Source organism: Acanthopagrus latus, chromosome 7 (genome assembly GCF_904848185.1).
Source record: "Acanthopagrus latus isolate v.2019 chromosome 7, fAcaLat1.1, whole genome shotgun sequence".
Classification (NCBI taxonomy): Eukaryota; Metazoa; Chordata; class Actinopteri; order Spariformes; family Sparidae; genus Acanthopagrus; species Acanthopagrus latus.
The window spans coordinates 7,327,870-7,355,837 of record NC_051045.1 but is presented as its reverse complement, the minus strand read 5'-3'; the positions used below and the strand labels follow the sequence as shown (position 1 = coordinate 7,355,837).

The following is a 27,968-nucleotide window of genomic DNA, read 5'->3' as shown; positions in this document are numbered from 1 at the left end:
ATGTTTTAGTTTTGATTACCTCCTATGTCTCTGAATGGATCTCTGAATGAGGCTTTATTTGAATGAAAGTTTTTACATTTCAACCTTTAGATCTCTACACCTTGTTTTAAACCAAGTACTTGTTAATATAAAATAGAAAAAGGGACCTGAAATAAATCCAAAAGGCCTTTTAGTCAGGATAGTTCACAGGCTCCTCAGCTGCACCAGTAATGGTCAGATTTTTCTCTGAATGCTTTTTTTCCTCTCTCACTTCCCCTGTTTGTTTTCAGCTAATTCAGTCCGAGCCTAAATATGCTCTCTGAACTTGAAATATTAATGATTATGCTTTTAATGTGATCACAGAAAAGGAAAAAGTGTGTGCAGTTTGTGGTTTTACTCTATGAACAATTTGAACTTATAGAAACAATATGGTCCTTGCACAGATAGTGCTCGGGCCCTAATAATACCAAAAAATAAATGAAAGTCTGTCAAGAATTTGATATTTTAATTTGGTCCTTGGATGTAGCAGCAGTACCCAATCAGTAACAAACTTACGTTACAGCCGATCAAGTGGAGAGCAGTCAGGGGAAGAGAAAATGACAGTTGCACTTTCCAGGTTGTTTTTTGCTATTTCTTTCTGATTTTGCATATTTACATGTGGCTTTGTTTCACAAACAATGTCTACATCTTTTGTTTTCCTCACACAAAAACTCAGACTTTCAGAGAAAGGCAAATCCTCCCAGTCCAAAGAGCTCGGCAAAAAGGTTTTGTAGACTTGTCTGGTCAAAAAACATTTCCCCTTGGAGCTGTTGTGGTCAGGTGGGGATGGACTGAACTTTTTGTTGGGTGGGGGTCTTTCCAACAGCCTCCTCCATGGATGGGTCTCTCACTTTGTGTTTCTCACTGCCTCCCAACCAAGGCAGTCAAGAACCGGGCATGATTACATATGGTTGATTAAAAGTAGCAGAACATGGAAATTCAGGGAAATGTCTTTGGAAAAGTTCATGAAAAAGTCAAGTAAAGTACAAATACCTTAGTATCTTGGGCACAATAGTGAACCCTGTGTCATTGTGTGAAATTGTGTGACAACAATTCATACATATAAATATATCTATGGACATATGGTTTGTATCCTTGTGTATATAAAACTGCACCTCATAATATCTTTAGTCTCTGTGAGATTTGAGACTGTGGGAGAAATGTGGGAGTTGTTCCTAATTATAATAAAGGCTGTGGAAAGACTGCCTCTCCTCAGCCACCGTCTGTGCTCCGCTGGTGTGTGACTCTTACTTGCAAGCAACAAAGTACGTCTGGAAGAAATTTTGTGTGGGAGCTTGGTGTTTCATCGGTTCTCATCTGTACTCGACAAGCGACTGATTATCAGTTGCCACGACAAAACCCATTTAAGCTTCTGCCTTAGCACCCTCTGCCGGGCTGTTCATTACGCTGCTGAAAGCCATTTGCACAAATCAAGGAACTACTTACCTGTTAAAAAACATGTATTCAGTAATGTGATCCAAGTATCACAATATGAAAGTGATGTAACTTGATTACTTTTTCATTACTTTTGTGGATCCTGATAACAAGTGCGCACAGTGAAAATCTCTTTATTAACTTGTACGTGTGTTCTTTATTGGTTTCACTCGACATCAGAGTGACGGTGTGTGAGACTCGTCAAGTGTTGTCATGGTTACAGACTAGTATACCAGTGTTTACTTTAAAATTCTAATCCTGTCAGTAAATACATCTGTAATCTAATTAAATCTTTGTTCCCCTGTAACTTTACCGGAACACGGATACCTTTATTTTAGTCCTGATTATGTAACAACATTACATGTATCCCATTACTCTCCAAAGCTGCAATGTATGATACTCTTTACTGTTTGCACTCAAAACAGCTTTAAGTTCCTTTTGGGTCTCCATACTTACTTTTCTGTGCAATTAATCTCTGAAAGAACAGGGAGACAAGCTACTTTCATCCTTCATTTCTACTTTTCTTCTCATCTGAATTTAATTCTTCACTGTAACTTTTGTTTTGTACAGAATGAACGTCGAATTCTATTTGGTCTGATAGCTGTTAAGTTATATTATGTTTTATGTTCTCATATCAGATCTTTTGTTGTTTTTAAAATTTCTTTTATAGTAGTCTCATAAATTGTTTGTTGATGCTTATGTTTTTGTGTCTGAGGAGCAATTAAGCACTTAAGAAACAATTTATTGCATCTGAAGAAGACTGTCGTCAAATATATGTTGAGGTTTTGAAGCTTTACTTGACTTTTCACCCTCATAAAGGCTCAAGTTATTACCAGAGTGATTAGAAAAAAATGTACACATCTTAAAAACTGTTTATTTCCACCATCAACTTGTTAAATATTGGCTAACAGAACTATAACACCCAACTTCCTTTTCATGCCGGACAATACATAATACAACTATTAATTGTATTTGTGTTCATTATTATGATCAATTATTCAACTTATTTACAATGTTGTGGATAGAAACATTTATTTACACTTTCATCTTCATCTTGCATCGACCGCATGTGGCTGTTGCGTGTCAGGCAGCAGAGTCCTCTGTTGTGCTTATGTCACTGAGTTTGAGTGGTGAATCATAGTCTGGGGGAACTTCAAAAAACAGCTGATCGTCAAAACAGAGATCATCCGACGGGGATGCGAAGTAAGGCAGCTTCAAGACGAAGCCCGTCAGGACGCCTCCCAGCGCTGATGCTCCGATAGTGGAGAACACAGCTGCTACCTGGAAGAGAGCCTGTTCCTTGGCAGACCTCCCCAACCCTGGTTGTAAGCCAGGGATCAACATCTGGAGCTGCTGCAGCTTCGGGTCTCCTTCCACTGGTGCTCTGTGGGTAAAGATCTCATACAAACTGGGGCCATAAACCTCCTCACTAGCTAGCAGTATGGCACATATCCCCGCAGCACAGGATATCAATCCTGTAAGTCCGTGCAAATTATGTATTCCACACTGATCCTGGATCCTGAAGCGGCGAGCCAGGAAGGGGCTCAAGTACTTGTATCCCAGCATGCATGCAGTGCAGCCCATCATACCTAAGGCGTACGAAGCCGCAGGCGATATCATCATATCCACAGAAGCCCCGACCGTCACGCCTCCAGCCAGGGTCACGTTCTGAACATCAGCCATGGTGAGCTTGCCGTTTTTGTTCAGCATGGCGGAAAGAGCGAAGGCTGTGAGTGTGGAGGCACTGAGGCCGATGAAGGTGTGGAGGATGGCTCTGTGCTGGTCATCTCCCTTCAGGGTCAACGCTGAGTTGAAGGAAGGCCAAAACACCCAGAGGAACAAGGTCCCCATCACAGACAGGATGTCCGACTGGTAGCTGGTGTTCTCCTTTGCGTGGCCTTCATTTAGGCGAGGCCTGTACAGCACGAAAGTGACGCCCAAGCCAAAATAACAAGCAAAGAGGTGAATAAGAATAGAGCCTCCTGCGTCATTGATCTTCAGATACTTGAGCACGGCCCACTCCGTGACTGCAAACACCGGCACTTCCAGCAGAGCCATGATCAGCAGCTGCAACGGACTCGTCTTCCCCAGCACGGCCCCGAAAGATATCAGCACCACCGCACAGGCAAACTCTGCATTTATGAGATTGATCACTCCGAGGTGGATTTTACCCTCATGGCTGAACTGGAAGTACCCCTGCACCAGAATGGCCCACTGGATGGCAAACGTAGCCGTGAGGAAGTTGAAAACCATCCCCCCAAAGCCATAGAGTCGAAAAAACGCCAGCAGGCACCCAAAGCCCAGGAAAATTAACACCTGTATGTCAGCGAAAAAAGGGTAGTCCCTGTACACGGCGTTGTCCATGGGGTTAGTCTTGTTGTTCTGAAATCTGGCATCCGCATGTTCATCGTAGGTGACAAAGGCAGCATACAAAGCAACAAAGATCACCTCCGTGACAAACAGAAACACAGGTAACCTCACTCGCAGGTTGGTCGGCTGCGTCTTCATCCTGACAGCTCGTTGGAGCGAATGACAGTCATTTCTTTCTGCAGCCTGTGTTATCTGTGTGTAGATAAGAGAGGTCAAGACAGGTCGTCCTTCTCTCTCCCTTTCTCTCCATCGAACACAAGCAGAAACACCGCAGGGTGGACTTTGGCCATTTTAATACAACATGTAACTGTTGTCATGTATCAGCGTTTTTGTGGTTATAGTAGAGGAACGATACAGCCTGAATGTGCACCTGTAAATTCAAAATAGCTTGTTTTGTATTTGCACCTGACATTAGAATGAAATGATCAGATAATGTATTAACCACAAATGGGCGTCTTCTTTGAAGGTTTAATGTTCAAGCAACAACAAAAAAAAGGCATTATGACCCTGGTTGACCTTCAAACAGGACGCTGGGTAAATCAGTTGGGACACAGTATCTGCTGAATTATGGAGTCAGAGACACATGTATGCCTCAACTGGCAAGCTGCGGTCTGTGCCGTTCAGCACTTTTCATCCAGATCATTCACTTTGACTGCAACATGTTTCAAGAAGCAGGTTAAAGTGAGAACTTATGGTCTCCTGGATAAATACAACTTATTAGGTAAAAGCCTGGTCTGGTCCTGTTGAACCAGTTTTATTTGGGGTTAACCAAATCCATCATTATCTTTCTTTGTTCAGACTGCTAATCAGGGTATAGAAATTGGTCAGTGCATATAACTGTATGCTGAGCAACTCATTTTTGTGATTTAGAATACGTTGGTGTTTATGTGTCTTCTTTAAAGTAGTTGCAGAATTAACCGATTATCTATCACCAGGTAGTTGCACAGGATCCCTGGGCTTTCAGTCCGGGAGAATGCTGAAACTAAAAGTCACTGGGGAGTTATTTCAACTTACTAAAGTAATAATTTGATGTAATCAAATAATACATGATGTAACTGCAGTAACATACATTAAGTAGTTACATCTGTGACTTTAGATGGCTTTATTTCATAGGACAGTTTGAGATATCAAAGGAAATGGGATGAGATGCAGCAAAGGGCCACAGGCTGGACTTGGACTCTGAGTCACTGCAGTGAGGACACAGACTCTGCACATGGGCTGCAATCTCAACCAACTGAGATACTGTGGCGCTGCAGAAACATAGATATTTTAACCCAAACCACAGACCTCATTTCAGGCATATAACCTGTTTCCTTTCCCTGCAGAACAACATGAACAATTTAGTTTCAGATAGTGGTGAGTGGCTGTGGCAGCTTCTGTGGTCTCATCCCAGAAACAGTACAGGAAAGAGGACATGTGTTCAGTGGACATCTGCAAAATCACAAACCATGAATCCAGTCCTAACAGTTCATTTGTATCTATCTCAGCAGACCCTGTAATACAAAATGACAGACACTGGAACGGTTGCTGTTGTAATAAAATGACTTTAATTTATTGCATTTAGTGCCGACATATAAAATGGTTTCCTGAAACCATTACTCGTACATAGTTGCATAACACATGGTAAAACAATTGAACAATTGAAAGACAATACAAACGGCCTATTTCATATCTATAAAACCCATGTCAACACATAGTACACGTGTTTCTCTAAGCCTACAATCACACATCTATCCACAAATGTCCCTTCGTCGATCCATCTCGCTGTTCAAATACATACATTGCCCGTGCTCAAATAAGTATCAGGTCCACACACGAACATGCAGCAAACAGGCATGTAGTCACAACACACACACGCAGACACACACCCACCCACCCATACACACACACACACACACTCACTCTCTCTCTCTCTCTCTTTCAGAGTGAGGTCTGCAGAAGAGCTTGTGACCGATAGATCAACCCGTAAACCATCTTCTTTCAAGTCAAAGGTAACTATAGATTCTGTTGTAGCTAATGATCTGCACTCACAATTTTTAGACTTATGAGGGAAACACCGAGGGCTGCACAGATATTTACCAAGAAAAAAATAAAAAAAGACTTCATATGTGTTTGAGCTGTGAGGTCCTGTTTATGCTACAGTGCTGAAAATAATACGTACCACAAATCTAAAGGATCTTTACAAGCCTCATGACTTCCTGGAAAAGATACTGAATCCTAATGATTTTTCTGTTTGCTAGAAATTGATGTAAAGTACATCATGGCACCAATAGGCCCAAGAGGGAAGAGGATGATAAACTAAACTACAGTATACATAGGTACATTGGGCATGATTAAAGTACACTGCCCAGACTCTCATTGGTCATGTCCTCTTAAATGTTCATGTTGTATGACTGAACCACACACAGATAGAAACTAAATATTGATCGTATACACACACTCTCTCCACACACACTCACACACACAAAAGATGTCTGAGAAGTACTGCAGGAGAACTTAATGCATAAATCACGCTGTAGCTGTTAAATACGCACCTTCGAAGATTCCTCAAACAGTCTCTATCGTCTGTGTCATTCTGTGTCTGCCTAATAAGTTTCACAGCTAATCATTTTACATGTTCAAATGGCGTGCAGTAAGTCTAGCAGGAAATGAATACTTCAAGAAATCTGAAGCTTTAAGAAATGGACTTATTCGCTTTCCTGCAGAGCGTCAGAGATTGATACCACTGTCCTACCTGTGTGGGTCATACGAGGCTACGGCTAGCAGCAACTTAGCCTAGCATTAGAAAGAAACAGCCGCTCAGCTCTGTGTTTCAACATTTGCAAGTGCGAAACCACTGGAAACCTTTGATAAGGGAAGACTACTAGTAAACATGTGACAGCATGACGAAACTAGATACTTTAAAGGAGATCTCAGGACAGTGTCAGCCATGTTTGTAGCGACCAAAACAAGCTAGTTTAGCTAGATGAAAAGATAACAAAAGACATCTATAAAGCTCACAAATTAACATATTGTCTGCCTTTTGTTAATGGACATAAAGCTTACATATAAATTAATGAGTTAGAAGTCCTGGTAGGCGAGTTTTGGTACCTTTGGACACAACCATGCTAGCTGTTTCAAGCTAACTGACTTTTGGCTCCAGCTGGTTGTGTGGTATCGATCTTCTCATCTAATATTCTGCAAGAAAATCAAAACGAGCAAATGTCCCAAAATGTAAAGCTACTCCTTTAATATTGTGCAATCACCATACATAAAATAGCTTTCATTATATTTCCATAATAAAATTATGCTTACCTTTTTTTCTGACAAGATAGAAAAATACATTCTTAAAGATAAAACGTCACTATGAAATATCATATATATTTTTCTATTAAATTGTAAAATATCTGTTTACAATCACAACAAATAATTTTTACAGAACTAAATAAAATCCTTGATTTAATAATTTTCTCCTAAACACTTTATATTTTTATATTTGTATAGATGTCTGGTCTGAAAACTGTCATAATTTTACATCTATATTCTACTTAAGAGTTTACATTTCCTTTTTAAAATATATATATATATATATCTATTGGCACATTTTGTTGTAAATATTCAGAAAGTGGTTGGGTTTAGTTGTGAAGAGGATCACCTCACGTGACAGAGAAACACTGTTTATGGAAACTTTTTTGTATCATGTGCAAAATACTTACTTACAAAATGCTCTTTTTTTACATTCTGAGGCATTTACTCAAAATATTTTTAAAATTAAGATCCCAGTGCTCCCTGATCAACCAGCACAACGTCTATATCAGTATCAGTTTTTCTTTAGATCGAGTTTAAAAGGCTTTTTATTGCAGCATGTCATTTCGGTGATTCCATTCAGTCTATACGATCCCTGTCCAACTGTGGGGGGTAATGAGGTCAAACAATCAGGTTTGAGATCTGGGTAGTCTGCATCAAATCATTTTATTTAGATTTTCTAATTTCTGTCAGGCCCTCTTCAATGAGAGAGTGATGCTGATAAATACATAAATAAACAGATAAATCCCGACCACAACAAGGACAAGCCGTCGTACTGTAGTTCTCAGTTTGTTCACGATCGGGGCGTCAACATAAATCACACATACTGTCCCTGCATTTACACAGACGGTGTAGCGTTTGACCGAGGGTGCTAAAATGAGTGCAAACTAATATTAAATCTATTTTCCCTTCTCTTCATTTTGTATGTACATATTGACATTTCCACTATGAATTAATATCATTACCAGCACTCTAATTTATTACTTGAGTGCTTCCAGCCAGACAAAAACAGACCGGGACAAAGACAGACATGATTAGATGAATAAATACATAAATAACGTAAATTATAAATAACAGTGAAATAAGAAAAACTGATGAAAGAAAAATCAGTCCTCTTGTACAGTCGAGCAGGGAGAAACAAAGCAAAAGGACAGAAAGCTGAGAGTTAACATTAGAAAAGGGAAAGAAATGTTTGAAAATGTTTGAAAACCTTCTGTCAGAGTAAGTTACATTTTAAAAGTAGCCATAAACTAATCTGCTGTTATCAGCTGACGAGTCCAGAACAAAGAGTTGACTGTTGCATAACTCTTTGTGTACTCAGGTTAAAGGTTAAATCAAGAGATGATGGTAACAGAGGGAGGAAGAAAGGGCACAGTCCATGAAGTGGCCTTTAAAAGCCCTTCAGGAGTAGATGGTGATGACCTCGCGTCCACCTCCGCGCACTAGAAGGACCCGATTGAGACCCTCAGTGAGAACCTCGAGGAACTCCATGTCTGTGAGACAGTCGCAGTGAAGGAATGCAGTTTTCAAACACGCCATTAAAGTTTAAACCATGTTAAACAATGTCCTGTAGAGGAGTCCACAGAAGCGGCTCTGAGTACTTTGCCAGGTGTCTGTCTGTGGAAACCAATTTTTAAATGTTTTTAATGTAATCTTTACAGCTGAGGTCAGTACTGAATGCTCACGTAACAATGTAGTAAAGACTACCAAGTACTCCTGGGACAAAAGCCCAGTCGCAAGATGTTGATTTGTGCATTTAATGTTTCTGAAAACCTGTGAACCATTAAAATTTTTACCATATTGACATTTTTTTCGTTTGTGACTACCAGAAAACAGATATTTTTGATGACATCTCCAGCCATGTTTGTGACAACCATACATGTATTTTAATCTAAAACCGGATCTTTTCCTGATCCTAACAATAACACGATATTGAAAATGAAAGAAATGTGAAGCTGCAACTAATTTGTAGATTACAGAAATGCAAAATATTTATCCTGGAAATTAATACTACATTTATTCAACACTTTTAAACCATTTATAGGCCTGCAATACCTAATAATAGATTAACATGTATCCATGAGTTTTAAACATTTATCCATTTACTAATTTTCGAGACATTTTCGAGACAGTGAGTAGTGATCAGCGACCTTCTTTGTCTTTGGAATCTTAAGCTGGTAAATTATACAGGAAGCTAAATCCGTGTTCAGCAAAAAAGGGATTCTGCCTTCTGGTCAAAACTACATGTTTCTGAAAATTAGGCTCAAGTTTTAATTTATCCCAGGTGCAGTTAGCTCTTAATTCCAATAGCCTATAAACGGCTGAAATCCCATTCTTATTGTTGCACTTGTTGTTTTTATCTACCGAACTTATGATTTTACTCTGTATTGAAGCAGTAGTACCTCGACTTTAAACGTCTTCGGCTGACTTGTTGTGTTTTCCGTATGTTTATGTTCCCATGCTGCCTTGCTGCAATAAGATGTTCCTTTAGTGGAACAAGGACCTGATCTGAACTGAGCTGAGTACAAAAAGATGGCACACAGTATGTTGTGTTTAAGCTGTAGGATACAGTTTTCATTGCCCATGCGATTCTTGGGTGGTCCGGGCATGTTGAGCAGGACAAGTTTGGCCTCCTTGGACTTCTTTGTGATGACCTCATTGAGCCGCATGGCTGTGTGCATCCGCCTCACATCGACCTGGTTCCTAATGTAAGAAACATTAGAGTCACATTGTGTTTGGTTTATGAAAAAGTCTTATAACGGCTCGGCTCACATGGTATGTCTGGCTGCAAAATGTCAATACTTACAAGTTCTCCCATTCCCTGCAGCAGCGTGTCAGGAGGGAAATAGTTGTGGTAAATTACATACACGTGTTTACAGACAAATCTGCACTTGTTTGAGTTCAAAGTTTTGTTTGTCACATGCACAGGAACAGATTGTTTCACTTTAAATCCTTGAACGTGAGTCAATGGACACAAGTATTTACCCACTGACCCATGTTACTTGTGCATGTCACGTGTCACGTCTGCTTCCTGTGAGCTGAGTGAAACTGACAGGTCACTCACGGTTTCATGTTGAAGAGGTCTTTGCCGGGCTCTGGGCCCGGTGATAGAAGGGCCGTCCCCTTGTCTGCACCTTTGTTGTCCGTCCAAGTAGCGGCGGCCCCTGCAGGCCCAGCCGGAGACGTGGGGCTGGTTGGGCTGGTGGGTGTGGACGCGTTCTTATTGTGGATCAGTTGTACCTGTTTTGGGTTGGAGACAGCCACAGACTGAGACAGGGACACCGTGACGTGACGCGACAGGGTGAAAGAGAGAGAAGAGACACCCGTCAGTATAAGTAAAACTCTGGAAGTCAGAGTGGCGGGTGGGAGAACACAGAGCCACGGGATGAAAGACAAATTCTGCTCAAGCCGGAGCACAAAGACAAAGAGGTGTTGTGAGGACGAGCGGCCCATTTTACACCTGCTATTAAAATCACAGAATTTTGTGAGTTGTTGAGGTCGGGGAACGTTATAAACTTCATAAAACACTGCTATGACAAATCATTAATGATCTGTCCCTTCTTGTGAATTCGGCAAAATACTTTGAGTTCCTCACTAAACTTGGATGAAGGATGGGCCGCGGACCAGAACTGTCATTAACCTTAGGGTTATCGGCTACCTTTGCATATCTGGATAAATCCAAGATTTTCATTTAAAAATCATTTATATGTATAAAATCAGTAAATATGAGTGAGTGCGATTTCAGATCTGGATCTGGCAAATTTAAATATGTTTTATTCTTATTGGATTAGAGTTGAATAAATTAAAGGGGATTGTTTGACCTTGGTGGAGGTATGCCGTCTACTGAGTGTCACTGTAGTTTATTCCTGATAGCATTATTTCCCATTTATATTGCTTTCAGTTTTAACACAGTTCTGTCTTATAAAAGCATATTATATTTAATAACCCTCAGATATCCATATCAGTACTATACTGTGTAGTGAGGCCAGCGTGTGTGCAGGTTGTGTTACCTTATCTTGATAACATGTAGGGATACATATCACATTTAAATACCAGCTGTAAAAGAGCTCAGAGGTACTGTAAATAAACATGTTATATCTCCTAAAAGGGCCATGGCGACATTACCTCGTCTTCTGGTTTCTCTGCCAGGCTGGCTCCCTCCTCAGCACTGTGCTGTGAACGCATGCCAGGCGTGTTTTTACGCCGAATGGACCCACGGGATGAATCCGTAATGCTCTGGATCTATGGTTAACAAAAATAAAGATAAAAAAAATAGTGAGAAAATGGTTCATTTTATAATTTTCTGACTTGAATTTACTTCCTTCCTTCCCTCAGATCAGCAACAAACAAGTCCAGGCACCAACACCTTGTTATAAACCAATTCCCTGATCCAGAGCTGATATATGAAGCAGAGTGATAATGAAAATGCCAGAATGATGTCATGTTCCTCAGAGGCCTCTGCTGACTAGAAAATTAAGGTTGCTCCACAAATGGCATCTCTCCAGCAACAACCAACAGATCAACCTTAAACATGCAGTTTTTAAAAGAATATATAGTTAATATTTGTTGTTGTTCATTGATTGCTCATTGATCAGTAGTATGAAGTCATTACTCAGTCCCATTTACACATTTCAAAAAATTATATCACAATTTTACATTTTAGGCTAATATCTTATTCAAATATTCAACCTAAGACCCATTTTGAGCGCCAAGACATTTCATCCACATGAGCAGAATCTAAAAAAAATCACTTGCCAAATTATCTCTTAACACATGGATGCCTCATTAGACAGAGAGCTGAGAGTTTTCTGTACATGTTGTTGTGTAACACATGGGTATCATGTTATGTTACAGCACAAACCTCTCTCTCCATCTCGTTCTTGGTCAGATGCATCTGTTTGAGGATCTGAGATCGCTGCTCCATCACTAGTGTCTTCTCATAGGTGTAGGCTGAGATGTCACCGTCATGCTGTCAAGTAGGTGTCAACATTTAACATTCATCATACAGATGTCAAGTACCGACATAGGAGCCAAATTATGGAGGAAAGTTTGGATCTCTGGCTTTATCTCAGAGCATAAAACATTTTTTAACAGTTTCCCAAAAATAAACCTTCTCTGTATTTTTGCAGGATTTGTTTGTGAACTCAGATTAAGTGTCAGACGAGTCTCTCACCATTTCCACCACCTCCACCGCAGCATCGATGCGCAGGTGATAGAGGAAGGTGATGAGGTCTTTCTTCATCTGGATGCTGTTGTCATCCATTTGAGCGACAGTGAAAATGCGCATCTTGCACTTCCTCCACACCTACAGGGCAACACAGGAACGTTCACAGATAATCAACACAATGTTCAAAATCATATCCAACCTCTGCAAATGTAAAGATTTTATTATATCTTGTTTCCCACCTTATGCTGTCGCAGCAGGAAGGGCAGAAGCATCAACATGCCTCCATCATGGACGATCCACCACACATCTATGTGACCTTCGGTGAAGCGCTCTCCGTTGGATGGGTAGGCAGCGATATTCTTAGGAACTAACAAAGCCAAACTGGCAACAGTTGTCTCTCGAACCGTCTCTGTTGAGAGCAGATAGAAAAAATGCATTTTACAAAAAAAGACCTGAAGGGTAATATGGGTCTAGTAGCCATGTACACAATAACCATCATTATTTTCCTCCACTGAGCAGAGAAATGACATGAAATTAACATTCATTAATCCTTTAATGCATGAATCACTCAATCTCAAAGTCAACTTTTTTCAAACTGTTTGTTTTCACTCTTGTGTCTTGTTAGAGTAAAAGATTTCTTCCAGAGGTACTTGGTGCATCTCCTCTTCCCTCTTCCATTTTTATCACAAAAGAGGTACAAAGAAAATAAGCAACTGTAATTGTCGATGAGGCTTTTGGGTTCGGCCGATTTGTCGATGGGACGAGTGCTTCAAAATGTCTTCCAAATATCTCTCAACTGTAGTGAGCACCATGCATTAAAGGGTGACCTTACTTCTCTTATTTCACCAGTTCCTAAATAGTTACCAATAAAGTTCCTGAACTGCTGGTGGTATTCAGGCTGTTTCCAGTTTCGGGGCCAGCTGACCATCACAGTGTTGTGCTTCAGACCTCCCAGTCCTCCAATCTGGATCAGGTGGGACGTCCCGTCTCTCAGATTGGAGGAGATGACCACCTGAGAGAAGCCCTTCACCTTCTCGGTCTCCATCAACTTCCGCAAAGACTACCAATAAACAGAGAGAGAAGGCGGCTGTTAGAGTTGTGTGATGTGATTGATATGTGTTTGTATCACAGCGGAGAACCAGACGTTAGAGATGAGAGGACAGACCTGATCTGCCCTCTGGGCCTCAGTGTAATTGTCGAGGAATGTTCCTTGGACTGAGGTGCCAACGATGGTCAGACCCTTCCCTGCTTTCAGCTGATTGGTCAGAGAGATCAGGCGAGGCTGTTCTACGTTCTGCTCAGCGTCCACACTCACCAGAACCAGGATCTGAGGCCTGATTTAAAAAAAAATATAGCACCAAAAAAGTTGTGTTTTAGATTCAACATATAAGTTTAACTATTAAGAGATTCAAAGCTGATGACTGACCTCCAGTTCTTGGTGTGTGGCGGTCCCTCCTCCAACCTCATGAGAGCAAAGCGTGCAGCGCTGAGAGAGATACCTCGTATCCCATCACCCCACTCCTTCTCAGCTCTGTGACATGACACATCGATGGGTTGGTACATGGTGCAGGTACACTGATGTATAAGTCCAGTGAATTGAATCCATCACTATCATTCAGCTATAGCAAACAACACTGGAGGAATAACTGGATATTACTCCAACAACACAACATCATGATCATGATGTTTACTCACCCACAGAACTCAATGTATTTGTAGATGCAGGTGGCGATGCCCATGGCTACTATGGCGTAATACCAGGAGCAGATGAACATGAGCGACAGGCACAGGCTCATACCCAAGAAAGACAAAGCCCTGTAGGATATGGAGGTCATATGTTTGGTTTGGTTTTGATTTTTTTTTTTTTCATAGAAGTTGTGCCAAATGCTCATTCAACAAATATTACACTGCCTATGCCATGAAGACAATAACTTTTTATACGATGATCTTGGTGAATATTCAATCCTGATACATGGATGCCCCTGAGGCAACTACATAAGTACTTCCAATTAAGTTGTCTGTCCTCGTCAATTTTTATTTACAACACACCGTGTTGTCCTTCAGTGCATCATCCTCTGAACACCACAGGATGGCGCCTGCAACTCACAAGCTGCAAGTGGTGGCCTACACAGTCCCTGTGGACATAAGTGATCACCTCACATCCATCTGCTCTTCAACTCCCAACTTCATACGCATCGACTGTTGTTCGCTTGGCAAACTCTTGATATTGATTTGAGGATGATGACATGGCTGGTCAGCTGGGCTTGTTTTTAAACTTAATGGCAAATTAGATGAACTGTCTGTTAAACAATCACAATGTGTTTGATAATGAATCCTGTCAGCATAATGGTAGCTCGTTGAACCGAGGGGTTTCTTTCAGCTGAGTGGACTAGTTTGTTGTGACCAACGTCACCATTGCATAAGAGCATTATGGGTCTGTAATAACTGTTCTAGTTGTAAGTCAAACCCTCAGGTGTTGCCAGGGAAACCCAGTTACTGCTTATGAAAAACTTCAGATTTTGCAAGTTTGCATTTTCCAAGTGACATCCTTACGTTGTCCAGAGTTAAAGTTTTTACCATGCCTCATGTGGGCTGCTGGGGTTGATGCTTGAGTTTGAATGTAGCTTTGGCTACATGGAGAAAAATTTGGCCATCACAAAACCTTTGAACCACAAGAGGTTCTTTAGATGTCGATGACTGGTAGATTTCTACAATGACATGGGAAAAACTTTCATACTGCTCCCTGTTAGGATGTCACCTGGACAACCATAGTGAATGTTGAAAATACATTAACATAAACAGCATAAACTGTCATTCTGGCTCTGGACGCCAGAGACATTGAAAAGATGTGTTTTGGATATGTTTCTGCTCGGTGGGTTACTTATCACACAGAGGCTTTCCATCAAAATCTAAAGTGTTTCACACAATGAAAGTACTGATATGTATATGTATTTCTGAACACCATATTTCTCACCAGTGGTAGAACTTAAAGCGTGGCCTCCAGTTTGGTGTCCTCAGCAATGTTTGCAGAGCACAGGCAAGATTTACAAACATGTAGCACATCAGAAAGAACCTAAAGACGGAAGAATGGAATAACGAGGGAAGGGAGAGAGCGAGAGAAACAGATGGAAAGGGAAAGAGAAAGACATAAAGAAGGATTCCATGCACAGCAATTAACATATGGCGTGTGTGAAGTCATAGCAGACTTACATGGAGAGGATGGGTGCGACGGCATCCAGGGAGGCAATGATGATGCCAATCTCACAAATGCTAGCTGTGAGCAGAAGGGCCCATGTGGGCTCCCCGTTGGCTTTGCCGTGCCCAAACACCTGCAGCAACATGGAAGGACTCAGTGAACTCACATTTTATTGCACTTTCTTGGCCAGAATACAAATAAAATGATGTGATAATCATGTGTGGTTCTGTAGCCTAAGGCATAAAATACACATGCTTTCACAAAGGTTCTGGTCCTGTTGATACGTGTTAAGTCTGTTTCTATTCATTTGCATTTTAGTGCTACAGTGTTTGCTCACTCTTAAAAATGGGATGATGCCGTCCCGAGAGATGGCCTGCAGGAGACGTGGCGCCCCAGTCAGACTCTGAAGACCGGCTCCGCACGTTGAAAAGAAGGAGCCAAACACAATGACCCATGGAGAAGGCCACGCCAGAGTCCCAATCACCAGGTTACCGTTAACCCCTTCACCAAACCTGCCAAGAGAGTTGAAAACGAAACACTTCAAAGCTGAACAAACACCCACTGATTTATTCACTCATCTTTCCATCAGATAATCTGGATCTAATAATGTAATAATAACATCTGATTCATGTTTATGTGATCAGGTATGTTTCCAAAGCCCAGCCCCACAGTGGATTAATTACTGGAAATATTTAGACATTTCTAGAACAATGGGTCCTTGATATCAAACAATGGTGCACAAAAACAGGCCTCGCATTTCCAGATGTGGTGCTTCAACTTTGTCTTTTTCTTTGGTTGATTTTTAGTGAAATTGAGGCTAATGTTAGCTAAGTTAACAAACCTCAATGAGTCGATTTAAAACACTGTTTTCTGGCTGACCTTTTAATGTTTTCAACTAGCTAGTTTTAAAAGAAGAAGCCTGTCAAGAGCACAATTTGGCTACGCATGTGAAGACTGAAATTAAAGATACATGTCCCAGGCAACAAGCCCGCATTCCTCATGGCCCTGGTGGAGGACACAGAGATAAATAAGGAGTGCTGTTCTTGTATTCTGAGGTAATGCTAAATAGCCTCAGTATTATACGGATCACAAGGAAAAAGGACAACCATGAAACAGGTTAAAATTTATCGTTCACATTTCTGGTGGATGGGGGATTTAGCTTAGGCAATGAACAGGGCCTTAAAGGGATATTCCGGTTTAAATTTAATCCATGGTTTAACACAAGTTTCAAGTTTCAAGATCAAGTTTGAAGACTGCTAGCTTACGTAGTTTTAGCAACCTCAGAAAAGACAGCATGATAACAATACATTGCAGTATATGCCTCCAAGATGAAACCTCCATCATAAAGCCAAATAATGCTCAGAACAACACCAAACAGTACAGATAGGGTCCTAGTGGGTAATTTGAGGCATCAAACCTCCGCTAACTTAGCCGGATTGCTATCGTAAAGTGAACACAACTCACCACTCTCCTGCAGTAGCTTCCTGCTGTGGGGAAGCCCTGTGAGTTGATCACCAAGTGCAGTAGAGTTCCACAGCTCAAAGATGAAAATGTATGATTTTTACTCCATGAAAAGATATCAAAGTTCATATCTGTCTTGCCTACTAATGTATAACAGTTATTATTGAGAGCGGACAGGGATACGAACGGAACAGAGCATTTCTAACCGCACTCGGAAATGCAGGAGAGTGGTGAGTTGTGTTCACTTTACTATAGCAATCTGGCTAAGCTAGCAGACGTATGACACCTCAAACTATGTGCTGGGACCCTATTTGTACTGTTGCTGAAGTTAGGCACTGTTCTGAGCATTATTTGTGACTTTTTAATGGTGGGTTCTTGTTGGAGGCATATACTGCAATGTATTGTTATCATGCAGTCTTTTTCTGAGGTTGCTAAAACAATGTAAACTAGCGTCTGCAAACTTGATCTCTCGAGGGGGGGTCTTGTATCCCTTTAATGTTATTTACTAATCTTGAAAATTAGACTTACTTATCTCTTAAGACTACTCCTTCAATACAGGCCCCGAACAGCACCACACAAGACATGTCTGTGGAAAAGCTGTTAAGGAATATACAGATGGAAATGTTCGAACAAACAACATCAATCCATCAGCAGTTTCAGAACAATGCAGTCTCTGTTTGATCGCCCTCGGGCTAGTGGAGGATACACACAGTAGATGTGGTGGTGATGGCGGCGATTGTGCCAATGGGGATCGACTTCTGAGCGTCACGCAGGTCTCCAGAGCGGTTGGAGCCCGCCATAATACCTGTGAGTGGACAGAGGTGAAATAATCAGGAATTTATGAGTGGCGTACGTGTGAAAAGGAAACCAGATAAACTCATTAATGAAATATGCACAAGGCTTCACAGAATTATCATTATCATTATCATTCACACAATATGACCATATATATGTATTACTAACACCAGCAATATTGATCTATTTTATGTTTTTATGGAGCTAACCTGTGACGGATGGAAAGTATATCCCGACCAGCAGCGTGAAGAAGCTGGTAATATCTGCCAGGACGTAGCGGTTGGAGGTGGGTGATGGACTGTCTGGATCTGCATCTGATGCAAGCCCGCGCTGCTCAATAATCACCCCTTTCTCCAAGTAGTTACCAAACAGGTTCTCTAAAAGACAGAGGAGCATTCAAGCGCTGAAGATTGATCTTCAGAGATGTGTTGGCATTCACATCGATAAAGTATATCTTACTTGCCAGGATGCCACTCGTGACCCCGGGGATGCCCTGTATCTCTGTGACGTTGTTGTTGGCAAAGTAGTCATCACAAGTGGCGTTGAGGGAATCAGAATCACAGAAGGAACTCCACAGTTTGGTGGTAACGGTCTCATTATCTATTTCAATGACCTTTGCACAGACGTCATATACTTTTGAGAGAAGAGTTCGATTACCCAAGAGGCAGACGCTGGAAACGAAGTAAAGAAAGGCATCAATTACAAACTTGGATCGTTGCTGCAGACTTTGACAAGTGAATAAATAAGTCACTTACGGGAAAACTGGGGGGTCGACCGCAGTCTTGATGACTCCAGCATAAACAGCCAGTATGGAGAGGATGACGCAGGCCAGGAAGACCAGTGCTAGCTTGTTCACATATTTGACTCCCACAAATACCACCAGTGCCATCAAGCTCAGCACCAGGGTGCCGTACACCCGCATGTTGTTGAGGAGAGCCAGCTCAGCATCTGGCCCTTCGAGACCCTCGATCTTGAAGATGGCCGCCTGAGGAATGATGTAAATCTGAGGGGACGGAGAGATAGAGGAAGCAGAGAAAGGAGAATAGGGAAGGGTGTAGTTATAATTATAATTTTGTATAGACACTTTTGATTTCAGATAATTGATGAAACACGTAAAAACACGAAAAGAAGATATTTGTGATATTAAATCTGTGAGTACAAATCGCATGGACAGTTTTCAAGTTTTCTCCTCCTGCAGACTGTTCAATCAGGAATACATTTTGGATACAATCTTTAACCACACTGCCACAGCATGGTGTCAGCACTGGGGAAAGCTCTGGCTGCATCAGTTCTCACTCTCGTATAGCGGGATAAGCACTCTGGCTTGTTTGCAAGTTTTAAAACCACTAACAATCATCTCGCCTCTGTAAAATAGTGTTGGGGGAAATATGGTTTGTGCCTGGGTAGGTGAACCCTGGCGATAAAATGACTACATTTCAAAGAAAAGGAAAAATGCTTGCTTGTTTACATGATACTCAAAAAAATCCTCAGTTTTACAGCTGAGTCTTTCACAATGCATAGAGGAAAAAGTCTTTTTGAGTCACATAGTTTTGTTGCTACAAAAGTTGCCTTCAAAGCCTAGCGCTATTCCTGGGGGCTTGGTTTTAGCATGTAGATTGCTAGCTTGGAGGTTGTTGTTCATGCAGCAATGGGGATTTTGAAAAATAGTACACACAGATAATGGAGGGAAGGAGGAAATGGGCACCCAGCACCTTTATACTTTATTCATGCAGTAAGTCAGACTACCTCACTGCTAGATGCTACTAAATCCTACTCACTGGACCTTTAAGGCTACTTACCAGCAGAATCTCAATACAGCCAAGTATGTACATGGCACCTGCAAAAGTGGTGCCTAAGTAGAAGCAGATCCCAACAGCTCCACCAAACTCAGGCCCCAGGGAGCGAGATATCATATAATATGAACCTCCAGCTGCAAGTCACAAACACACAGAAGAGTCAGTGCACTGCTCCGTCACACACAAACACACTGTAACCCCCCCCAATACACACTCACCTGGTACGACTCCATTTGTTGCAATGGCACTCATGGAGATGGCTGTAAGCATTGTCTGTAAAGAGCAGCACACAACAGAGGAGGTTAGCAGAGACTGAGAGGCAGCAGGTGGGCACGTCAGATTAAATATGGCTGACAGCAGTGCATTGATGAAGTGAGGGAGCGAGCAAAGAGAAATATCCAGTAGCACAAGAGGCTGACCATGTTCATTGTTGGGATGACTACATGGCTGGTGAGGCACAGACTGCCAGAGCGAGAAAAGAACACATAGGGGACAGTATATTGCCAGGGTAACCACGAAATACTGCTAATTGTGCTCTGTTTCTACATCCGTGGCTGTAGCTGCAGTTAGCTTATCAGCTCAGTTAGCCGTGCAGCTTTGTGTTACGCTGCTTGCACAGGGGCTTTGGACCACCCATGGAAAGAGCTTTTCATGCTCAGGGCTAGCTGGTTAGTGTGCTGACTACTTTGGAACACAACACATAGGCTAGATGCCTTTAATGTAATCTCAAAACTTTTATTTCTTCAGTTAGTACATTTTTGAATGTTTTAAACTAAACAATCTTATATATCGCACCTTTAACTGGTCTAAAAAAAAACAAGAGAGTGTGTAAAACATAGCTAACTAGATGTTAATACATCTCGCAATTGGCCATTGAGAGCTACGGGGCAGACTATGTACTTTTTCCATGTAAACTAGAGCGTTTTCTCATTCATCATAGTCGGTGCTGATTTTATTGAGTCATCTTAATTCAGGATGGAATTTAGAGCAGCATACAAGGATTTTTTTTCCATTTCTTGTAAACTTTTGTGCATTATGAATGCATTTTTTAATAACTGACTCTTAACAGAGCAGCAAGCTGACAGATTTCAACAGAGTAAATGTGGTGCTGGTGGTGTGTTAGTAGATTCTCTGGCATATTGCCTTCTGCCAGGATTTACTATGTCACCTTCAGCATCTGTGCAATGCAAATCATAATTAAACAGCATTTTATATATTATAACAGCCTCTAGTCTAATCACTTGGTATGTGTGTGCTGAGGAACCACTTTAGATTGCATTAATCTTGTGGTTGGATGTTTACAGCTCTACTGTGATTTGTATTAAATTCATCAGGCATCTGTTTACCGAGTGGACTGCAGCAGTTGGACTCAGTCACAGAGAACAATCTGTTGCACAACACATTCGACAGCAGGGATGTCTACAGTTGTACTCACTGTGGAGCAACACATGAAGACGATTATGAAGGAGCCAAAGACGCCTCCGATCCCAACCATCCATGTCATCCGCAGGAAGAGGATCACCCCAAAAATGTTCTGGATACATGGCAAATACACTCCCATGAGAGTGCCCAACTGTGGAGCCTGAAAAACACGACCGTGGAAACTCAGTTTTTAATCCAACTCATCTCACTTTCAATGTGAACCGATTTGAGGTTAGTCCCTCAAAAGTGCGCTTTGTAGTTGAGTCTCCTTAAATCTATTCTGTCTTTTGAAGTCATGGAATGATGTCCAACTCTTTCATTAGACATGAAAGGTTTTTTTTTTCTTTTCAAACACAAAGAGATGGTAATCCTTTAGGGAAGAGGAAGACAAGCTCTTTGTTTTGAAATGGGTCCTCTAAGTAACCTATCTGAAGAGAAGTGGGAAGATAAATGCTTAACCTTCTTTTTCTTAATTTCTTTTTCCGTCAGCAAATCTATTTTAATATCAACTGAGATATGACTTCGAAAATGAAATTCACAAAATGTCAACGTGCATAATATAAATATACACACATCTATTGAGAAATGCTGTCTTATAACTGTAAAAGCTGAAACTATGTTGTATTTTTTTAAAAGCTCTCGACAACCATGTTTTATCTCTGTCCGGTTTCAGGCTACAGAACATTTTAAAATAATAATTTCAGTTGCTATTCAAAAGTAGCAGAATAGGAAACAAATGAATTAAGCCTTTGCTTGTCCTTCTGAAGTGCTCATTTGCATCCTGCAGAGCTTTCAGAGATGTGTGATGAGAAGGAAGTGAAAGATGAATGGACCGATCAAAGTCACTGCTTGTGTTTCGTCTGAAGGGGAACGATGGTGATGTGAGCCAGTGACGTTTGTGACCGCAGGCACTCAAGGATCCCTCAGCTGACTCAGCCTGAGGACTGTCTTCACATGGCAAACACTCAGTCAGCATCCAGCGACTAGCTCCTCTCTGTGTGCAAATATGTTGCTGCTTTGCATGGGTGACGCTTTACTGGAAGTCCCCATATTTGGCTTTTATAAGCAGCCTATAATTATTTAATACATGATATTAACACACTATAATGCATGAGACACTAGTTACTGTCACCATCTTGTCAAAATAAACATTTTCTTTGTGATAGTCTCTACCCAGTACTGTTATTTCCAGAGACAGAAACCTAAAATGCACACAAAATAAAAATGCAAGTAGTTTTCACAGAGCAGAAAGAGACAAATGCTTCACTGGGCAATTGCAGAATAATGGAGCTGACATAAACCTTGATGAGAGCCAATAATTGATAAGCAGACCAGAGGAAACAAAAGAAGTACAGGCAGGTGTCAGAATCACAATCTGATAAAACTTTCAGTAAATGGAACCCTTTCATGCATGAATTAATAAATCACAAAGTAATAACTTTTAGACGAAGCTGCTCTCCTGTTCAAACTGCTGCAGGGTTCGGATCACATGCGATAATCTACCTTTACAGGTTTTTTAGACGGACGTGCACCCTCCTCGTTGTTCTCAGCCTCTTCATGCTCTTTGCTTCCCGTCGGGAGGTTTGAGTAGTTGGCCAGACTGCTGAGCAGAGAGGAGACCATTGGACTGGTATCCATCTCTTCCTGTAACACACACACAAACACATTCACACTCATATTAACCTGGAGACCTAAACTATCTGCATCATCTTAGAGGTTTTTGTTTAATTGTCCTCACCTCAAACAGAGCCATATTCTTGCCGTCATACTGCTGGCTCTTCTCTGCATCTGTGGCTGCACTGCTGTTGATGAAGGGACTGCTCTCTTTGGGGTGCCCATCGCCTGAAACACAAAAACACCAACCAGCAGATTTAGACCCAGTGCTTCTTCACCCGTAGCTGCAGACACATTGTATGTCATTTAGAGTTAGAGGAAGAAGAAGAAGAAGAAGAAGAAGAAGAAGAAGAAGAAGAAGAAGAAGAAGAAGAAGAAGAAGAAGTAGAAGTAGTTCTGGATCTTAATCAGTGGTCAAGGACCAAGGAATTAACCTGATAAACATGCCTTGATATTGGGAGAAACTGAAGCATTTGCTGAAAACCCACAAAAGTACAGGGAGAACAAACAAACTCCACAGAGAAAATCTAACCAAGACCTTCTTGACCTTCTTAACAACAACAAACTTTATAATGAGGTTACTGCTACTGCTTGAGTGAAAAAGCAATCCATTTCCCTCATCTCCTTTACAAACGGTGTCAATCAGGGCCTTTAATGTGTCACACTCTCATACTTCCCATGTGCGTGAACAGTGAAAAAGTTTTTCCTATGGGGTATTGAACTTGGCTCTGTATTGGGAAATGAATGTGTACAAAGTAGCTATATAGTAAACTAAAAGCTCATTCATTACTTGTTGCGTATTGCAATAACAGTCTGCAGCTGTAACAAAATCCTTCGGCACAGCTGGGCCTCATGGCCCTCTGCACACCACTGTGGGAACCACTGCACTATACTCATCACTACATGTTTCTTATGTACTTATTTTCAGTCACATAATGTAATGTTATATAAATGTAATTTCCAGGGTTGTGAGAAAAGTTTGAAGAGACAGAGAAGACAGTACATGCCCAATAAGAGGTCTGACTGTCTCTGAACCGACCCCTGCAGTGTCTGCGCTGCCTGTCATACACACACACTCACTGTTGATCTATCATGTGTATCACTGTTCAAACAGCAGCGACGAGTTCAACCTGCCTGTTTTTCTACATGAGTCTTCACTCAGCTTACCGAAGAAGAATGAAGACTGCGTATAACTGCCCATTTATATCCTGCAGTGTCAACACAGCAGAATCAGTCAACACATCAACCCAGCTGTTTGCAGAGTGAACATTAATCCTGCTGGGAAACCTCTTCACAGATGGACAGTGCAAAATAGGTTAACATTCCCATAATGTTTTTAGCAAATATACAGCTTACATAATGCAGCAGGTTGCGGTGTTACTGAAACTAAATCCACTGCATGTATAGATAATCAGCATCAGGTAGCACTTGCTGATATAACACCAGCTTCTCTCTTTCTCTCGCGGTCTTTAATACAGAGTCTTGAATTTATGTCCACATTTTTGGACGCCCTTTTCTCACATCTATGACATCTCATCACGTGACATCCCTTTTCCTCTTCACTTTCCCCTCAAACAGTGAGTGCACAAACTGAACATGAGAATCATCCTTTACATTTATTGCAACAATTTACAGATCAAATTTTCACCTCAGCAAAGGTTTGCTTAGATCATCCCGGGGTACAAGGGTGTTTTAAAAGCTTGCACAAGTTGATAAAGGGCCAAGCCGTGGGGACATCCAGCAGCTGCCGGTCGGTGAAAGCAACACAATGAAGTCATCTCTTTCAATTCCCCAAGCCGCAGCAGTATTATACACTAATCTTTCAAGCAAAGAGGAGAGTAAAAATGCCGGCCAAACTGCTCTCACGCAGCACATAATCCTTTGAACGATGGACTGCTTTCCTAAAGACGCATTGCCCATCAAAATTGGATTAGAAAGCATTTCAATTTGATGTCGTTTTTGACTTTTGCATGGAGGATTAGCGCTTTTATCAGCTTTCTCTAAGTACCTGAACACAACACATCCAAAAACACCTGAAAACTGTACGCCACTTTCATCCAGACCTTAGAAATGATCATTATTTAATTTTTCTGCATGTCTGTTTTTTTTTTATTGTAGATTCAAATGATGTCAAATATGTAGATGCAAATCTCAGACTGTGCAACACGTAATAATGACAACATATTTGTTACCTGCTGCGATGAGGCCTATGTGGTATGACTTTGTGACATCACAGGAGGTTTTAATTTAGACTCTGTAGTTTAGATTATATTGAAGCCAACCACCTGAGTATTCTGTAATCCACATGATTTATAAATCTGCATTTAAAGCTCATTTCAGCTCTTGGCTTAAAGTGAAATCAGCTTTTAAAAAATTGCGATTTGACCATGTTCTACCAAATGCCTTTGTGTGTGTGTGTGTGTGTGAGTATGCATGTGTGTGACCTCTCTCTGTGCATGTGTTAGTATTGTGTTGTCGACACATTTAGTTTCATATATATTCCTGCTGTCTCGCTGTTAAAGGGGGCATGTGAGGAAATAAAAATGTTGAAACAAGCTATTAAAATCATGAGGTTAGATAATGACTTAAAAATCTATTGCTTCCTTTATATATTTCACTTAATATATCTGTATGATTATATACTTAATTTAATGAATATTGCCCATCTTAACCAAACATCCTCACAGTCCCAATCCAAGCTCAGTTTTCCGCCCCCGACCCTCACAGAGCTGATTAAATGTCTTCATGTCTATCATGTGATGAAACTCATGTCATAGTCAAGAAATCGGCAGTGATGAATTCTTGCTGCTGGCCCTGCACTGTTCCCCCGCTGGACAGGAGTGTTGTGTAATAAACATCCTTCATTTTGTAGACCAGACCGTATTCAAATGTTGGCCCATAGGCAGCATGTTGCCCTTTAATAACCTTGTTATTTCATTACAAACCTGTAACTCAGGCTGTTAAAGCGAGGGGGAGATTTGGTGAGTCAAGTTGACAACTGACTTCCGAGCAATAAAATGTTCACGCATTGTTCCTTTTTCAACTGTGAAAACAAATCAAGTGAAGGAAATTAGGAAGTGGATTGTTTAAAAACATTTACATTCCACGGGGAGTGTAAACATCCACTGGCACTTCACATTTTTTCAAATCCAGCCCTTCTGAAAAAAAAAAGTATTTCAATCTCGTTTATCTGTACAAATGTACAACAGAAAGCTGGATGATACTTAAAGATATAATGCCTCATATGCTACAGGATGTACTTTGGCCTACATTGACCACATTGACATCCGCATTTATAGCTGATGCCCAGACAGTAAAATGAGATTAAAGATTGCTTCTTTTCTACTGTACCTTTGTAATCCTACGCAGGTAAAACACTGTCTGGTCACTTTCCTTCTCTTTAGCCCTGTAAATCCTCCTTCACGGAGGGGAAAGATCTGCTGTCCATGTGAGGGTGAACAAAGACAACCTGTGATGTGAAATATGTGTAATATAACTCACTCCATCTCTCCTGTAGATCGTCTTCTTATTCCTCAGAGTATGAGCCCTATACAGCTTTAATTGGACGGCTGATTTCTTTAGTGAAATTGTCTGTTTTACACTCGAGACACCGCTGTTGCTCTTCATTTCACTGTGGTATGCATCAAACATACTTGCTCATTATACTCTGAGCCTTGCTGATCTCTTCTGTCAGTGCAAACTAACAAAATAATTATATTTCATCTAAAAAACTGTTCAAATCCTCTGTAGCACTTTAATGCAACACAACAGGATAAGACCACTGCTGACACAGAGGAGATCTGGTGATGTTTGAATATGAAAAAAAGTGTTTTTCGTCTTCATCCTTGACTGTGATACAACCACCAACGCTCTATCCAACGCTTTATCCTCCGTGTGAGCTCATAAGTAGATAAAAGATGTGTGTCGGCACTAATTTAAATGTCTCAAAGGTGAAAGACAAAGTAAAAGTGTTTCTTATTTGTCTCTCTGTGACACTTTGTTGTCTGTGCTTTGATTTCATCAGACATCACCGGGCTCACCTAGATTACAGGTAGTTCAGTTTCCGCTCTGGTTACATAACGCAGAAGAATCATTGACCTGGGGTTTAAAGAGAGACCTGCACGGATAAATTCCCATGAGCGAAGAGAACTTGGAGGTTTATACAGCTGTTACCGGCACTATATTATCTGTATTGCGGTACCTGAGGATATTCATAAAATTTAAATTTAAGTGGTTGCATTGAACTACAACTCCAAAACAGCCATCAAAAACATGAGTTAAGCATGAGGCATTAAACTGAAATAAGTAACATGGAGATAAGAATATATAGTCTAGAAACAAGTTCAAGAAGCTGAAGCAGCTTATTGAAGCACCATAAAGAAACAAACAGAGAGCTGTTTGAGGTTACTGTCGGGCTCAGAGTGAACAAATAACACACAGAACTGTGCAGACTTTGCCTCTAATGTGCAGGTCAGACGAGGACGAGCCTCCCCACCCGACCCGTACTCATCATGTCCAAAGCAAATTACTGCCCTAGGATGAGCTCTTTGATATGCCTTTGTTTGTGTGCACGCACTGAAAAAGATTTCTAAAAGCACCTCAAAAACACAAAATTGCATTCATACTCCCATATCTTGCAAATGCAATAATGGTCGGGGTTTAAAGTGACAGATTTTAGACTGTGAGTGGAATCAATTGAAGGGGCTCTGTGGAACTCCTGTGTTTCTTTGGTCTCAATTTAAGCTAAGGTTGGCTATTGTTGCGCCGTTGGAGGAGCAGAGAGGCACTCGACATTGTCCATACATTCCCATTCTTTGGACTGTGGCAAGATAACCGACTGTGAGTCCTTCACAAAGTCATCGACAGTCCAGCAGCATTAGACATCTTAAAATTTATTGTCCACCAGCTTGTATAGGCAACTGAGAGAGACACGGGAATATCACATTTTTAATGGCTAATACAAAGTGATTAATTCCTGTAAAAGACTTAAAATGCCAAAATAATTGTTACATACAGACTGCTCAATTGTCACTCATGATTCACTACATACATTTCACATAAACACCTGTATAATGCATATACAGTGTTTACAACAATAACTGATATGAGCAAATACTTTGTAATCTTTTAAAGGTAAAGTAAAGATTACCATGTGATTTTATCATAAGGCAGATCCAGGTACTATTTAAATACTGTGAAAGTATGAAAACACACAGCCTGTATTCAGGACTTCTGTGAGGTCGAGATGTTACCACTACACATTCTCCACCCTTAACCACGCCGCCAGCATGACCATGGTTGCAAAACACCTGCAGAGTGGATGCAAAAACATGGTGGATTGTGCCTGCTCAGGCCTGTGACAGCTGACCAATCAGAGCAGACTGAACCTTTTGAACCAAAATGGAGTGTT

At 41.0% G+C, this 27,968-nt stretch overlaps 1 protein-coding gene across 3 annotated transcripts in view; it reads right to left on the bottom strand.

Moving 5' to 3' along the window:
• Positions 1 to 1,921: 1,921 nt before the first annotated feature.
• The window catches only part of slc12a5b (solute carrier family 12 member 5b), a 43,075-nt gene continuing 17,028 nt past the window's right edge, over positions 1,922 to 27,968 (bottom strand). The window contains exons 2-26 of one of the 3 annotated variants that reach the window (XM_037105493.1): positions 22,683 to 22,786; positions 22,448 to 22,588; positions 20,958 to 21,104; positions 19,741 to 19,795; positions 19,526 to 19,656; positions 18,482 to 18,729; positions 18,186 to 18,397; positions 17,936 to 18,103; positions 17,638 to 17,736; positions 17,460 to 17,517; positions 15,808 to 15,982; positions 15,485 to 15,603; positions 15,249 to 15,347; positions 13,970 to 14,089; positions 13,701 to 13,805; positions 13,440 to 13,608; positions 13,139 to 13,334; positions 12,514 to 12,683; positions 12,281 to 12,412; positions 11,969 to 12,076; positions 11,233 to 11,349; positions 10,172 to 10,374; positions 9,914 to 9,928; positions 9,694 to 9,810; positions 1,922 to 3,835 (exon numbers count right to left, since the gene is read on the bottom strand). In XM_037105493.1, coding sequence (XP_036961388.1) covers positions 2,536 to 3,835; positions 9,694 to 9,810; positions 9,914 to 9,928; positions 10,172 to 10,374; positions 11,233 to 11,349; positions 11,969 to 12,076; positions 12,281 to 12,412; positions 12,514 to 12,683; positions 13,139 to 13,334; positions 13,440 to 13,608; positions 13,701 to 13,805; positions 13,970 to 14,089; positions 15,249 to 15,347; positions 15,485 to 15,603; positions 15,808 to 15,982; positions 17,460 to 17,517; positions 17,638 to 17,736; positions 17,936 to 18,103; positions 18,186 to 18,397; positions 18,482 to 18,729; positions 19,526 to 19,656; positions 19,741 to 19,795; positions 20,958 to 21,104; positions 22,448 to 22,588; positions 22,683 to 22,786 — 4,508 coding nt within the window. In that variant the 3' untranslated portion in view covers positions 1,922 to 2,535. Of the gene's footprint in view, positions 3,836 to 5,357; positions 8,601 to 9,676; positions 9,811 to 9,913; positions 9,929 to 10,171; positions 10,375 to 11,232; positions 11,350 to 11,968; positions 12,077 to 12,280; positions 12,413 to 12,513; positions 12,684 to 13,138; positions 13,335 to 13,439; positions 13,609 to 13,700; positions 13,806 to 13,969; positions 14,090 to 15,248; positions 15,348 to 15,484; positions 15,604 to 15,807; positions 15,983 to 17,459; positions 17,518 to 17,637; positions 17,737 to 17,935; positions 18,104 to 18,185; positions 18,398 to 18,481; positions 18,730 to 19,525; positions 19,657 to 19,740; positions 19,796 to 20,957; positions 21,105 to 22,447; positions 22,589 to 22,682; positions 22,787 to 27,968 lie in introns of those variants that run through there. The other 2 variants (XM_037105491.1, XM_037105492.1) reach the window with 2 other exon arrangements.